Source organism: Camelina sativa, chromosome 13, assembly GCF_030686135.1.
Source record: "Camelina sativa cultivar CO46 ecotype springtype chromosome 13, ASM3068613v1".
Lineage (NCBI taxonomy): Eukaryota > Viridiplantae > Streptophyta > Magnoliopsida > Brassicales > Brassicaceae > Camelina > Camelina sativa.
The window spans coordinates 5539225-5554854 of NC_141892.1; the positions used below are offsets into that span (position 1 = coordinate 5539225).

The window sequence follows — 15630 nt, forward strand, 5'->3', positions numbered from 1 at the left end:
GCCATTATGCTATCAACAAAGATAAACTGATCTTTTATTGATAAATGCTGGAGCTGATTATAATTAACATTTACACATGGCACGGAGCCACGATCCTTTGTTTGAATTCGTAGAAATATGGGTCATCCAAGTTGTGGCAATCAGACAAAAACAGTTGAAGAAGACATGGAAAAATTTGGGAATTGAGAAAAAGTGTTGTTGCAAAAGAAAGAAGAAAAAAAGAAAGAAGCTACGTTCTTCGCTTGGCGGTGGCAGTGGAAGAAGAGGAGGTGTTGCCTTCAAAGAGCTGGTCGATGAGATCCTCGATGTCCTCAGGCTGATACTTGATATACTTCTCGGTCTGGCGACCAGGATCCAAGTACTGTCCAAACCTGGCCATGAAGGCTCTATAGGCAGGTATCATGACTGCAGTTATGGAGACCCTCAGCTCGCTCTGCAGCTGCTCGTCGTTAACTACCCAAGTGGTCTGCGTCTTGTGTATCTCGTCAAAGGTTGCGTTGAAGCTCTTGAATCTCTCCTTGAGGTTGGGCTTGACTATCTTGCCGTTGTGCATGAGCCCCTCGTGCCCTAAGAACCCTAGCAGCTTCCCCCACGTCTCCCTCTGGTAGTTTTTGTGATAGTTCCTTAGCTCTGACGACCTCCTCCTGCACCATGTGTCACCCATCACCTCGTGTATCTCTGCTGCTCCTTTGATCTTCTGCACTATGTATCTCCCGTTGTTCATCATGAAGATGCAGCTCAGTGGTATGTCTTTGTACTGTTTTGACTTTGTCTCCAGGTTCCCGTCTAGTAGCTCCATTATCCTCATCAGCTGGCTCGCGAAGGCCGAGTTCCCGCTCTTTACAGGTTCCTCCTCCTCTTGCTCCATCTTTGAGTGACTCTTGAACACTTGTTCCAACGTGTCTTTGTATTCGCACGAGTACTTGAGGTAGTTCATGGTGTACCTCGTCAGTGGATGTACTGCGCCTCCTGGCACTGGGGTCTTACTTGAATCTGATTTGATGGAGTGCTCCAGATCCGAAAATATATGAATGGCAGTCTCTCCAAGGCGGGAACGAGCACTGGTCACCTCGTTCCTCAGCTCGCCCCGCAGCTCCTCTGGAAACAGCTGCTCCATGGATGGAAAACTGTCCCGCAGAGTCTCGTAGATGTCGAGGATCTTGAAAAGCTTTTCAGTGGAGCGCCTTGTCATGGCCACGGCCTCTGCGAAACCCAAGAACTGGATGGCCAGACCGTGTGTGACGATACAGAATAAGCTCCCCTCATCCCCTGGGAAGATCCTCTCTGCAAGTTTGAGCTCTCCAGGGAAGAAGAGAGAAGAGCAGTCCTTGAAAGTTTTGTTCCATATAGGGATCTCTCTCTCAAGCGTGTCCCAGCTCATCTTCTGCACCTCGTCAATGCTAACTTTCTCAAACTCACAATCTTGTTTCAAAGTGCGCATCAAAATGTTTCTTCTTCCAACCAAGTAAACCTCTCTGCATTCCCATCCATACCCTCCTCCTTTCATCTTCTCCGCTATTTTTCTCAGCACCACAACCACATCATCCGGGTAACCAGGGTATTCGATTTCCTGATCACCGGATTCCGGAACCAGCATTTGGTCGTTATCTTGTGTGACCACCGCATCATTTTGGTGGTCTTGCTGATCCGCAGTGCTCTTCCTCTCGCTGTTGCTGTCATCGGCAACTACCGCAGACTCTTTGATTACTGATTCTTCTAAAATGATGCGGAACTCGTCTTCCAAGAAAGCCATTGCACGTTGCTGAATGGATCCCGCATGGTTGATCAAGGGCTCATGATGTTCCAGACAGGACTTGGTGTTGAGCAAAAGCCCCATTAGCTTTGAGACACGATCCACTGCCTCCAAAAGCGAAGAAACCTCTTCGGGATCTTGGTACCATATCGTCTTAGGGTCACCAGAGTCATATTTGGAGAGTTTTTCCTCAAAAAGATCCAAGAACTTACCAACAAACTGTGGGATCTGAAAATAACCTTCCTCTCCTTTCTCCTCGGTGCTGTCTTTATGCTCCTCCTTGTGAAGGGAAAGAGTCTGGAGAAACTGATCGAGTTCTTCAGACAAAGATTCCAAAGTTTGAAGAACCTCTGGTGGTTCTTCACCTTGTGAAACCTTGTCGACATTGTTGTCTCCTTGATCGTGATGATCTGTCTCGGCATTACCAACATCTACATTCTCTTTACTGCTACCATCCTCATGCGTATCATCTGAGCGATGATGATCATCCGAAACAACGTCTCCTTTCTCATCTCCCTTAGATTTGTCATCATGATCAGGGTCCTTCTCGTTCTTCTCCATCGATTCTTATTATTTAACGTAAAAGCTTTAAGAATGGTGAAGTGGAAATGAGATGCAGAGGAAGGAGAGATTCATGTGTTCTGTTTTTTTTTTTTCTGTTTAGACTTTAGGATTTGTGGTTTGTGTGGTTAGAGAGAGGCGATTGAGAGAGAGAGAGAAAGAGAGAGATGGTCGCAATGGCTGAATCGAAGAAGTAGGGGAGCCTTGTTTTTTTGGTGGCTGACCGTTGACTTTTTCTTTCATCCCAACACCAATACCGTGTAGTAGTAATCTATTTTTAACCTACAAAAATAAAATAAAAAAGGGATAAACCTCGTAATTATTAAACTCTTTTTAATTTGCTTGTTAAAAAAAACAAAGGAAAGTGATATGCATTTATGAAGAATGATTTGAATAACTAACGTGTGGGAGTATGGTGCGCACGCATATTCCTCACATAACTCTCTCTTCTTATACGTGCATCAGTGCATGCATAAACCATCCTACATTTCTTCATGTTTTATCATTTAAAAATCTTTATCTGATTCTCAATCAATTATATGTATCTTAGCTGTTTTTGATATAAAAACAAATCATTCCTGTGAATTGATATGATATGAGTCATCTAAGTCGATATTAATATTGATATGGCTGGGAAGGGAATATAGAGAGAGACATATAAAGTAGCTAATACGCAAACAAGAGATAGGATTTGGAGGAGAAAAGCCCGACGAATAGTTGTTGGGCCCAAATAAGCTGCAATTATGAAGTTTCCATAATCAGGTCCTGCCGATTCTTTACTTACTACTCCTAGTTTCAGTAGGAGAAAAGAGGAACAAGGAACACAAGTAGGCAGTGTTGTGTCTCCTCTCGTCACATGCACAAATAAATGCAGTACTGCGTAGAGCCGTTTACAGAAAGTAATAAATTAAAGATCAGAAAGATGAGGCTATAGTTAGGCGGACGTGCGCTGGCTCGCCCAATTGTCAAAGGAGGTGTTCCAACTTTTTACTGTGTTTGATTTTAAATTTTAATGGTAAGTACCCCAAATTGGAATCTATCAAGTGGGAGAATGATGAAATGGTAATAAGTAAAACAGTTAAAGGATCCAAAAGAGGGACCCTTTTTGCAAATGGAGAAACCCCAAACTTGCACGTTTCTCTCTTCCTCTCATCTCTCTCTCGCTCTCTTTTATTGTTCTTAAAGGAATAATATGACATTTTATTCTCATAATTGTTTTTTTTAATTTACTTTATAAGTCAAATGAACATCCCACAAAAGCACCTTCCTTTTTTCCTATTCTTTCTCATCATCTTTCTTATTATGAACTAAAATAAAATCTTCAGAACAAAAGAACCATTTCTACCATTTATAATTTTCTTTATTACACAACTACATGTTTGGTGTGAGTGTGTGTGTGTACCCTGGCCCGTGGGGATATATTATATATATACAGATAACATATATTAAAGAGAACGTCTACTACTGTCATTTAGCCTGCAAAACCCACAAACAAAAGGCTACACAAGTCTTCCTTCTCTCTCTCTCTCTCTCTGCCTATCTCCATCTGCTCTTCCTTTCTTTAGATGGAATGATGGATCAATGCTTATTATAAAGGTTTGAAATTTGATCCATTCTTGAAGAGCCAATTTGAAAAAGAAAGAAAAGGAAGAAGAGAGGATATGGAGGTGGAGAAGAGGATAGTAGTGAATGGAGGCATGAGATTACCAATAGGATATAGATTCCACCCAACGGAGCAAGAGCTTATCCTTCATTACTTACTCCCAAAGGCCTTTGCTTCTCCTTTGCCTTCCTCCATCATCCCTGTCTTTGACCTCTTTTACTCTCATCCTCTTACTTTCCCAGGTCCCTCTCTCTCTCTCTCTTCCTTCTGTCAAAACCTCTGTATATATGTTTATGTCTCCTTATTTTGCCTAGCTGTTTTATTCAAATGAGTCTATCAAAGGTTTACAATTGTTTTTGCTGATGTTTGGGACTAGATCCGTGGGTGCCTTAATGCTAAAACTGAAGGGTTTTTGCTTGCTTTCAGGGGATCAAAAGGAGAAGCAGAGGTACTTCTTTTGCAAGAAGAAAGAAGTGTCAAGTACTGAGCATAGAATCAAAATTTTATCTGGTGATGGTTATTGGAAACCTATTGGGAAAGAGAGACCAATCATTGCCTGTGGTAGAACAGTTGGGATTAGAAGAACACTTGCTTTCTATGAAACAAACAAGTCCTCTTCTAATTGCAACAAAAACAGATGGTGCATGACCGAGTATTGCCTTGCGGGATTTGCATCGGCTAAGGTACACGATTAACTACTCTCTCTAGACTATTATAAGAAAGACTTTGGAATGTGTGATAATAATGGGGTTTGATTTGGCATTAAACACAGGTGTTTGGAGAATGGGCAGTGTATAATGTGTATGAAAGGAAAGGATCAAAAGCAAGAAAACAGAGGAAATCAAGAGATATAGGTGATGAAGATTTGAGTTGCAGCATCAACATTACGGTTGAATCCGATCATGAAACTGGTCCGCCACCACTTTCTCCTCCTACCTCAGCTGATGAGTGATTAATATCTAAGAGAACACGTTGAGATGTGACAAAGCTCCTAAACCCTAACCCATTTTAGGCCACTTACGTTTTTGTCAAGCTATTTAAAAAAAAAAAAAAAAAAATCCACGTCTCTTGATTCATTTGTTTGAGAAATAAGTAACATGGGGCTAGAGAGCTTATTTTGATCTGAAAACTGTTGTTATTGTATAAGATTATGAGATTGCCATGCTTTCGTTGAGCAAAATCAGATATATGTCAAACTTGTTTGTTGATTATTTTTACTTGAAGATCTTTTAGTGAACATTATCATCTCCTGCAAGTAAAGTTATACATTTAGCTTTGCAAGACGAAGTAAAGTTGAATTAAAAAGGAGGTATCTTTCTTCCTCTAGGATGAGAACTTGATTCCCTTTCTTGTCAAACCAAATAAGAATCCATAGTCTCTATGTATATATAAGTACCATATTACAAAAACAATTATTAGTCTTGTTTTATTATATCAATGAGAATGGAAAATTAATTTCTAATATGAGATGGAGATGCATTTTGCATTTAAGGTATAGCAAGTTGATACAGTTATATAATAAATATATATAGGGTAGATGGATGAGTTATACTAAAAATTATAAATTGGTGTGTTAGAATGAACAAAGGACGAATACAAAGAGTTGAAACTGAAATTATAATATATGGGAAAATGAAGAAGCCATCGCATGGGATGTCGAGAAGCTAAAGTTCTTCGTGTCGAACCAATTTATTTAATCAAAACATATAGGTACATTTTGTCATTGACACGTACTGTCAATGTTAAATTTATCAGTATCCAACATCTTGAATAACAGAATATGATTGTTGTAATATTCTGAATGCTGTATGTTTAAACGAAATTCATGAATTAATAAAGAGAATATGTGCCCAAAACTTCATCAACCGTAACAAACGATATATATGTATCGACCAAACTATATAGTGTAATGGGTGTATATGCTAACATCGTCAACATATCGCAGTTTGAATTCGATGCAATTCATATTTTTGAAAGAAAGAAAAAAAGAAAGTCATGTATCATGTGTGCCAACAAAAAGGCTCAATGTAAGAAAGACAAAATATATCGAACTATGTAACAAGGACAGATTGGGGACATAACATGGGTATGTATTTGTGATTTGTGAACAATATAATGATTGAAGATACAAAGCTTACGTTAAACTTATTGTATTACATTCCTATCAGTTGTAAAATAAAGTAATAGAGAAAATGGTGGCGAAGGTCAAAGACAAGTCACATGTGCATTGTGCACCATCTTCCAATGTATAATCCACAAAAAGACAACAACGATTAAGGCAATCTAAGTTTCTACTCTTTCCCGCACAAATATATATATTACCATAAACATGTCCTTCTTTGCTTTTAATCGAAGCATCCTTGGTTTTCAAATGTAATCAAAGAAAAAAGGATATAACAATGTTACCTACTTACCTGCTAAAAACAAAAAACAAATAAGTAATGAAATGATGAAGAGTCATTAAGTGAAAAGTGAATGTGAACAAGTCTGTCTAATTGTGTGTGACAAGAGGTTTACTTGCTGCCAATGGGGCTTTTGGAATATGCTTAACAGAGAAAGCAAAATTACTTTTTCAGCACAATAAAGGTAAATTAAATGTGTTGTTGCTTCAATTTCAAGCAAGCGTTTCTAGGTTTGACTAACACCGCTTATATATATAATAGAATATCCATGCCAATTAACTATGAACTTTAGGTTTTTTTATTAGATAAACCTGCAAAAAAAAACAAAAAAAAATACGACGTGCTATTTAATTAGACTGCAAACAAAATAAACAGAAACAGTTCATAATATTTTTCTAAGCGAAGGAAAAAACAATATATATGATTATTTAAGGTGTTTTGTTTATTTAAAAAGTAAAATTTTTAAAAACTATCATTGACATAAAAGAACGAAAAGAAATAAAACACCATTGATTCTAGGCATCATCATTTTATCTTCTTTTGATTATTCTGTAAAGAGATTTGTTCTAATGTCGTTGTTGTAATGCAACACAAATCCAAATCTAATACTAGTTTACAATGTGTGAAATGTAGACAACTCTTGTTTTTTAAACGCCGCTCTACTCAATCGATTAACAATTATTTCTAATATAAAATAATTGTTGTAGTAGTATACATTGACTTTAAAGTGCAAGAGCAGTATGAGAGACATGATGTGAGTATAAAAAGGAAGTAAAAAATTGTTAATCAAAAAAGTGGGCCTGTAACAGAGTAGTTTGGATGCTTATTTGTATGTTATGAATAGGTACTTGAAGTCAATATGCCTTTGTGTTTATTCCTTGTATATGGGCCTTAAAAAGACAACATAATGTTACATAGTTGGGCTACTATAGTGAAGTGAAGACATGTGTATGTATGTGTGAAGTATTTAAATACAAGAAGTAGTAATAAATGAAAGGCAATGATGAGAAACAAAGAAGAAGGGAGAAGAGATGGTGACAAGAAGTAAGTAAATGAGAAAAAAGGAAAGAATAAAAAGGGTTAGAGAAACATAGAAGCCTTCCTTGTTTGGCAATTTCCATCTTGGAACTTGATTCACTCTCTTGTCTTCATTGACATCACAACAACAACAAGGTACCATCCATCATCAATCAAGAAAAGGCTTAAACTTGAATAATAGCAAAAAAGAAAAGTGCTGGTTTGAGTAGGAAGATCTTCAATGGATATATTAATGAGTTGAAGTGTGAGAGAGATATACTCTGACTGAGATAGAGATAGTAGTAGTGTTCGTTCGTTCGTTCACTCTCGTCTTATGTAAGTTGTACTGCACACAACTGTCTAGTCAGCACGTGTCGTTACCAGTTTCTCTCTCTCTTTCTCTCTCCCGTCGCTGCAGGATGTGTAACAGTCCCAACACCAAAAAGCAACCAATCTCTCTTTTTCTCATGTTTTTTTTAAAAAAATTATTTTTTAAAAATAAAGCAATTAATAATAAATGTGAGAGAGAGAAGTCATGATCCCATCAACAACAATATAAACTCAGTTTCTCTTTCCACTCTGTTATTTTCTCAACATTGCAGATTTTGATCTTGATTCAATCTTTACTTTAATCTTTAATTACGTCAATCACTTACAAACGATTTTTTTTTAAAAAAAGAAAGATAAAAACACATTAGCAAGGTGCTTACTTACGGTTAACTTATCCACTAATCCAAATGTTTTTTTTCTTTCTTTTGGGTCATAACCAAAAATGTTTTTTTTTTTTAATGAATAAATAAACATATCTATGGGATCAAAGGAATAACGTTTTAATGTGCATTAGGGATTTGTATAATCATATACAAATATATATCCCATGCAAATAATAAGGATGGAGTAAAAAGGATTTGATTGGGATCTGTGTAAATTAGTTATTAGAACAGAGAGAGAGAAAGAAAGAAGACGAAGCTGATGAGGGCAAAAGAGTAAATTAAAAAAAATCAGATATTATTATTATTCTCTGCAAGCTGCAACAAACGACGCAAACAAACAAAAAAAGCAACCACACACACACACACACACACAGCTTAAACCCTCTCCCATAAAACCCACACACATTTATCTCTCTCCTTTTGCTTTTTTACTCATCATCATCTCTCATCTCTCTCTCTCTCTCTTCTCTGTAAGCTTAAAAAAGCCCTCGAAAATGGCGGAGCCACCACCGTCTTACCATCACTTCGTAGGTCCTTCGAAACCTCGATCATCGAGCAAACGACACTCTTTCTCCTCTTCTTCTGGTACTCATCAGACTTGCCACCGTCTCTTCCCTTGCCAGTACTGTCCCCGCAAGTTCTACACCTCTCAAGCTCTCGGCGGTCACCAGAACGCTCACAAACGCGAACGCGCCGCTGCTCGTCGTAACCTCGGCGTCCTTTCTCACTCTCCACCCATCCTCGACGACACCACCACCTTTCTTCGTCATCCTTACCCTTGTTTTTACCCTAACCAGATGCAAGGACCCTCTTCTCCTTCTGGAATCGGACCCGGTCATGAACAGACGGCGATGATGATGACCATGGGCGGCGGTGGTGGTGGCTACGATCCGTTTCCGTATCCTTACGTGCACCCTTTTGGATTGTCTGGTAGTAACGATGGTAACGGCGTCATGATGGAAGAAGACGAGCCTCTCGATCTCGATCTCGACCTCTCTCTCCGTTTATGAACTTTTATCTGCTTTTTTTTTTTTTTTTGCTTTGGTGGGTTTTGTTTTGTTTTGTTCAGATGACTCTTTTAAGTACAACTTTGGAGCTATCTATGTAGTCGAGTTTCTTATCTCTCTCTCTCTCTCTCTTTCTGTGCTCATCTCCTTAATTACTTTTGAGAAGATGATAAACTAATTAATCAAGCTGCTTTAATTTGCTTTTTGGAATAGATATATTTTGATGATGATCCATCGTTTAGATCGTAAATTTTATGATCCAACAGTGTCTCATGTTGTGAAACTCGGATACTTTAATCGTTTAGAGATGATGCATTTGAACTTTAACTAATTTGTACTCACAACCACAACCACGATTGATTTCGCTTGTTTAGCCTAAAAAATGTATAGGAATGGGTACTAAAAAGAGGGTCGTCAGTGATGAGTGAGAATTGCGTTCATGCCTTGATCGGAGAGCACCAACGCCACCGTTGGGGAACAACAAAACCTGGTCATGTCTTGATCGGAGAGCACCAGCGCCACCGTCGAAATCATCACTAACCGCCTCCACAATGTTGGTACGTGCGGAATCCAACATCACACACACACGTGGCATGACGTCACTATGAGTTGCTAAATTCCAAATTTGGGTTGGCTAAACAAACTGCGTGCCGTTTCTAAGCGCTTGGCACAACAACCACTCCATGTTCGTACGTGCGGAATCCAACATCTCATCATCACCCACACGTGACTCGCTCACGTGATGTTAAACGGTTATCCTTGTTATTTCCAAATTAGACTGCGTGCCGTTTCTTAGTGTCTTGCACATTTGTTCTCCAAAGATAAGGCTAAAACGTCTTCTTTTACCAGCATCCTTTTCTTATTCCTTCCAAATAAATTAGTTGCTTAGATATTACATTACTATACTCAAAGTAAAACAAGTATCAGACTTTTTTTTTTTTTTTTTGCCTGACAAGAACTAGTGTAAAAGATGTAACTCTAAAATACAAATATAAGTCGTAAAGTACCCAAAAAGAATATATGTAGACGGTAGTAGAGATAAGTGCTTCTTGCTCAACGATCAAGGTCATAACCATGCATCATCATCATCATAATCATCATCATCATGAATCTCAGAGGAGTTGTCAAGATGTTCTTTTAGCAAATGGGTTTGGTTTCCTGCGGAAGAAACATCCTCCATCTCAGGCAGCTCAAACTCGTCTGGTCTCAATGACAACTGAAAGTTTGGAAGCTCTGGCAAACATTGCATTGCCCTGTGTGGTTTACCATATAGATCATATCAGATATTTTAGTTTGGTTCTAATTAGTTTAGTTTAAAACGCTAACGAGACAAAACTCTATCGCTTACTTCTCTTCTTCTTCAAGCAAGTATCCATATGTCTGAGATTTTCTAAAAGCAACTTCTGGAATTTTCTGGCTTAAATGCTTCATAACTCCCCACATAGGAGGAGGCCTGATTAAAATATGAAAAAGAAAATCTGAATCAATCACTATTCATATGTTCAATGAATAATAGTGGATATAATAACATATACACAACAACACAAACCTGGTGACAGGAGGAGCCAAGGAGAAGCTAAAACAGGCCTTCTTGCTTTCTCCTAGGATCTCTGCAGCTGCAAGGAAACAACACACCGCAGTCACGTGGCAAGATGGCTCAGTTCCCTTGTCTGTTACCAGTCCATGGTAGTAGTATGCCGCAGCCTTTTAATGAAAAACAGAACATAACAGAGAGATTAATTATATATATATATGGGTGACTTTAATAATGTTTATAAATTATACATACCTTTGCTTCCAAAAATTTCCAGTAGATAAACCGGAGAAGCTTCTTGGCACATCCATGGCTGACTGATTCACAATCAGACAAGCAGTGATATGCCTGAAATAATAATGAGATCATTTACGCATCAAATTAAAAGAGAGTTTACAGCAGTTAAGCTACGATTTTCCCAAAAGTATGGCTCAAGTAAGAAGATGAAGATTTTTAAACTATGAGGAGGACCTGAGTGAAATAGATGACTTGCTCACATGCAAGTCTCCTCTTCACAGACAACGTTGCTTTCTGGCTATCAACAGCCAATCCAAGTTGAATCTCAGTTCCCTGCAGTAATTTTCAACCAAAACTTACAAATTAAAAACCCATATACAAGATTCTGGTTAAAGAGTCACAATTTCAAAGTGTGTAACCTGGCCAAGTGCTTGGATAGATAGACTTTGCATTACACTCTCCTGCATATCATCTGGTAACTTAGCCCTGCAAATTTGTAGCTATGTAAGTAAGTATATATGTGAAGCTTTTTTCAAGATTTTCTGTTTTTGTTGTTTCATACTTTATTTCAGGAGGAAAGCGAGCGATAATCTCTCGGACGCAGAACTCCAAGTATCCAGATGCCTTGAGAAGCAAGTCAACCGCATCTCTCCTGCAATCTGTGTGAAAGTGACCCAGTAATCAGGTTTATCAAAACAGCAAATAGAAGTAAAAGATCAGTGTGAAGAGAGAAGAGGCAAGACCAGTGGAGACCACACGGACGCCATTTCCAGAAGCAGAGCAATCCTTTGGAATCATGAGGGAGTTAGCTTCAGTCAATGCCAAAGCAGCCATCATGTGGATCACTGTCAACATCTCCATCCAAAGGTTTGTGAAACATGTCTCTGCCTGCATAGTGCATACAGCATACTTCACGTTGTTAAGACTTAAATGTAACCCAAAAAAAAAGAAGAAGCAAAATCCAAATCCTCAGGATCGGCTTAATTTGATTGAGCAAAAACCAAACTTACTCGTCGACCATCTCCAAGGGTTTTCCATTTGAACTCCACGCAACCCGCCATCCCATCATTCTCTGTAGTGTTAAATATACTGATATCACCGTTTGATTTACAACACAATAAACTATAAACTTATATCAAAATATGCAAATCCGAACTTTTCTTGACAAGACCGGTTAGAAGAGACAAGTACTCCTCCAAAGCTGAACGCAGCTCAGGGATGGCAGAACCCCCTGCAAAAATTTCAACCAGAAACTTTGAACATGTTTGCAAAGATACAAAACCTTTTCCTTAAAACGCAAGAAAAATGGAAGAAGATAGCCTCGTTTCTCTAAACCTGTGTCCTCAGCTACTAACTGAATCTGATTCCTTAGACATGTCAATCGATCAACGGTCCCCTTAGGAGCTACGCCCTTGAGTTGGCGCTGAAGATCAGACTGAACAGGAACGCGGAACTGAAGAACAAACACAACGGATTCTTGAATGATCCTCTTCTTGTTCTTCCTTCCGACAACAGCATAAGCAGATGTAGCACACCCCATGCTCTCTCTCTCTCTCTCTCTGCTATGCTTTTTTAATTTCCCTCACAAAATCATCCTACATATGCGGATACATTTACATACGCAACATTGACAGATATATCCTAAAACATAATGGTTCTGGAACAACCTGAAGCGGATAGATCCAGATTTTGGAAGCTTAAGAGTAATATATAAAAAGGAAGAGAATCTCAGAGAGAGCTGGTGGAACAGAGGAAGAGAGCATGTGAGGGAAGGTTAGTTTGAAGGTTCCAAAGAATGATGGGGAGAGAAGAAGATTCACTTAGGTTTCGGAGTTCGATGCAATCCACCCACATGCTCTATAGTATTCAATGAGCAAATGGGTAGATACGTGATTTAAATCAACAAAGAAAAAAAAAAAGAGAAAAGAAATGGCACATGCCTTCCGGTTTAATCCAAGTTTTAATTATGTTTCTTATGGAAAGCTGTGAATTCGTATCCCACTTGCCTTATTTCTATTGGCTCTCCTGTTTTAGATTAGTACTTTTTCGTTGACTTCTTTCCTTAACCTTCCCGCCCACCCTCGATTAACTGAATCAAATCAACCCACTTCTCTCTTTTTTACCCTGTTTTCTCACTCCAACCAATTATTAATTTGAAAATGCGATTATAGTAACAAAAACCTCTATTGTTATCCTTGAATGAATAATGAATCGTTGGCTTGTATAACCCTTATTACGTTTCAAGATTTGAAAGCTGCGTAAGACTTTATTATAAAACGATGTTAGAGAAGAAACATGTTAGAATGTGGCAGGAGACAGGCTGTGTGTTACAAGTTCAACCGATATATAGATCCCAAGAATTAGATAATTTAATTAGACACTTCTTTATTACTTGTATGGGCCTGTATTAAGTGGGCCTATTATCAGGTGAATGGGCCCATCATTGACTTTTTTTGGTTGTTTTCTGTGGGTGATGGTGTGGTAGTGTTATACTTGTTATATCAGTCGTCGGAGGTTTTTATAAGCGGAGGATACATTCGTAGATCTGTTTTCGCATCTGCTCAACAACTACATCGTCGAAGATCAAAAACACCATGGCCATCGCCTTAGCTAAGCTTCTGATCTCCGCCATGGCGGTGTTCATGCTTGTTTCTGCCTCGTTTGCGACATCGGAAGTCCCGTTCATGGTGGTCCACAAGAAAGCCACTCTTAACAGGCTCAAATCCGGCGCCGAACGCGTCACCGTCTCTTTCGATATCTACAACCAAGGATCCTCGTCAGTTTCTCTCTTCTCATCTAGTTTTATTAATCCGATTTCATTTTCCGATCCGTGTTGATTTCTGGATTGTATATAAATTGCATGTATAGATTGGTTACTGTAGAATTAGGATATTAATACTCGAGCTATGCTTAGATCTATTAGAATGATGTGTATCGGTGTTTAGGATTCGAAATGTCATTTGATCTGATCCCATTGTTCCTCAGAATTGTGTCATTTGGTTTTGGTGTTTGCTCTCAGGTCGGCGTATGATGTGACTCTGACAGACAATAGCTGGGTTAAAGCAAAATTTGATGTTGTTAATGGAAACACTTCTAAGTCATGGGAGAGACTTGATGCGTGAGTTTCTTCTTCAATCATGAAATGTTTTAGTGGCTGCTTTTAGCTTTTTCCTTTTCGTCACTAATCTGGTTCTTGGTGTGCAGAGGAGGTATCCTGTCTCACTCTTTCGAACTGGAGGCCAAGGTTAAAGGAGTCTTCTACGGTGCTCCTGCTGTTGTTACTTTCCGCATTCCCACCAAGCCAGCTCTTCAGGTTTGCCATTTTTATGCCCCCCTTTTGATTCTAGTTACGAGAATTGGTAGAAGCAGCTAAGCTTTTTAAGTTTATAATTATCCCAAATCAAAATTGCCTTCTCTTATAGTGACTATTGTTTTACTAAAAATCTGGTTATGTGATGCAATTATGTATGATGGTTTTCTTGTCTGTAGGAAGCGTACTCAACTCCACTACTACCTCTAGACATCCTTGCTGACAAACCTCCAACGAACATGCTTGACGTGGTAATTTTTATTTTTAAGGGCTTCTCTTTCAATCGTCTCCTCATTGTTTTTTTTCCGTCTTCTCATTACTGACTTTCATTGTTATGTTGTGGTGTGTCTTGGATGTTTCTCATGATGCTGTTAAAATAATCTCAGGGCAAGGTAACTTGATTTATAATTCTCACCTCTCTGTGAAAATCATCAAATATGACAGTACTCATCTTACCATGTTTCAATTGTTGCAGAGGATACTCGCGAAATATGGATCACTCGTCTCCGTCATCTCCATGGTTGTTTTGTTCATATACTTGGTGGCAACACCTAAGTCCAACGTATCAAAATCAAGCAGCAAGAAGAAGCGTTAAGTTAGTGAAATGAAGGTGAGAAAAGCTGCCATGGTGCTGTTTTGTGTTTAGCAGTTAAACACAGTTTCAAAGTTTGTAAGAATTAGAGAACACACTTTAATTTTGGTGTTGCAGAGGACACACACTTCGAAGAGTTATTTTGGTTTTGCGTAATGTCTTTTTGAAAGCATAGTTATGGAGGTCTCTTTTATTTTGTTTCTGCCTTCTGCTTTTCATGTTTTTATTTGCATTTTCTATTACATAGTTTGGTATTCTTAGCTGTGTTTGCTTCTGTTTAGTTTGATTGCCTGTTTGCTTTGCTTGTTGTTGAAGTGTCTCGTAGTCTAGTTATTGGCTAAGTAATATGATTTTGCTTATAAGTTTTCGTTTGTTATAATTTTTCATGGCTTTTAGTTGAAAGGCGGTTCTGTGTGTAAAATGGAAAGAGCTGGGTTGATGCCATTGAGATTGAATAATTCGTTATATGCTTTATTCGTGTGATTATATGTTTGTGAGCAAAGAACTATGTTTGTGATTAGGGGGTGATGTGTTTAAATGGTTTTTAAGTTTTTCTCTGTTAATCTATCAACGTTTACAAACAACATATGGAGTAGAGCATTAGGAAACTTGTAATAGCTAGCATTCCTTAAAAACCTGTTAAATGGTTTTTATTTGGCTTCTGAAAGAGAAATGATCTTATAAATTTAATTCAAATTGTCATCTGATAATTTGACAATAATTTGACAAATTATCTACATATCATAGTGTCCAGTTTGAACGCTATTGAAAACCACTTAAATTTGTCTTGTTTTACAATCAAATCACGTATATTAATTTGTTTAACATGAATAGCTCTGTCTGTTGGAGCTTTGCAGCTCGGCTATGTTTATCAAAGCTCCGTACATAACTAACCTTAGTA

General features: G+C 38.2%; 5 protein-coding genes across 6 annotated transcripts; 3 read left to right on the forward strand and 2 right to left on the reverse strand.

Moving 5' to 3' along the window:
* Positions 1–20: 20 nt before the first annotated feature.
* On the reverse strand, positions 21–2314 carry LOC104735415 (exocyst complex component EXO70C2). The gene has a single exon (XM_010455203.2). It carries the CDS (start codon positions 2312–2314, stop codon positions 230–232), a length of 2085 nt encoding a protein of 694 aa, XP_010453505.2. The 3' UTR covers positions 21–229.
* A 1261-nt stretch (positions 2315–3575) lies between these two features.
* Positions 3576–5128, forward strand: LOC104735416 (NAC domain-containing protein 83-like). The gene is made up of 3 exons (XM_010455204.3): positions 3576–4159; positions 4344–4600; positions 4690–5128. Exons 1-3 carry the CDS (start codon positions 3976–3978, stop codon positions 4867–4869), a joined length of 621 nt encoding a protein of 206 aa, XP_010453506.1. The 5' UTR covers positions 3576–3975; the 3' UTR covers positions 4870–5128.
* Positions 5129–8321: 3193 nt separating this feature from the next.
* On the forward strand, positions 8322–9306 carry LOC104735417 (zinc finger protein KNUCKLES-like). Its single transcript, XM_010455206.2, has one exon. It carries the CDS (start codon positions 8544–8546, stop codon positions 9057–9059), a length of 516 nt encoding a protein of 171 aa, XP_010453508.2. The 5' UTR covers positions 8322–8543; the 3' UTR covers positions 9060–9306.
* A 47-nt stretch (positions 9307–9353) lies between these two features.
* Positions 9354–12688, reverse strand: LOC104735418 (uncharacterized). 2 transcript variants are annotated; one of them, XR_015577604.1, is made up of 12 exons: positions 12163–12666; positions 11984–12058; positions 11838–11899; positions 11571–11715; positions 11390–11486; positions 11247–11313; positions 11062–11160; positions 10846–10938; positions 10606–10760; positions 10405–10509; positions 10064–10309; positions 9354–9921 (listed from the first exon to the last, which is right to left on the reverse strand). XR_015577604.1 is itself a non-coding variant. In XM_010455207.3 (11 exons), exons 1-11 carry the CDS (start codon positions 12365–12367, stop codon positions 10123–10125), a joined length of 1290 nt encoding a protein of 429 aa, XP_010453509.2. In that variant the 5' UTR covers positions 12368–12688; the 3' UTR covers positions 9897–10122. The 2 variants fall into 2 exon arrangements, 1 of the variants encoding a protein (XP_010453509.2); XM_010455207.3 differs by having other exon boundaries at positions 9897–10309; positions 12163–12688.
* Positions 12689–13132: 444 nt separating this feature from the next.
* On the forward strand, positions 13133–14903 carry LOC104735419 (uncharacterized). The gene is made up of 5 exons (XM_087480419.1): positions 13133–13603; positions 13847–13945; positions 14032–14140; positions 14317–14388; positions 14613–14903. Exons 1-5 carry the CDS (start codon positions 13422–13424, stop codon positions 14730–14732), a joined length of 582 nt encoding a protein of 193 aa, XP_087336545.1. The 5' UTR covers positions 13133–13421; the 3' UTR covers positions 14733–14903.
* Positions 14904–15630: the final 727 nt, after the last annotated feature.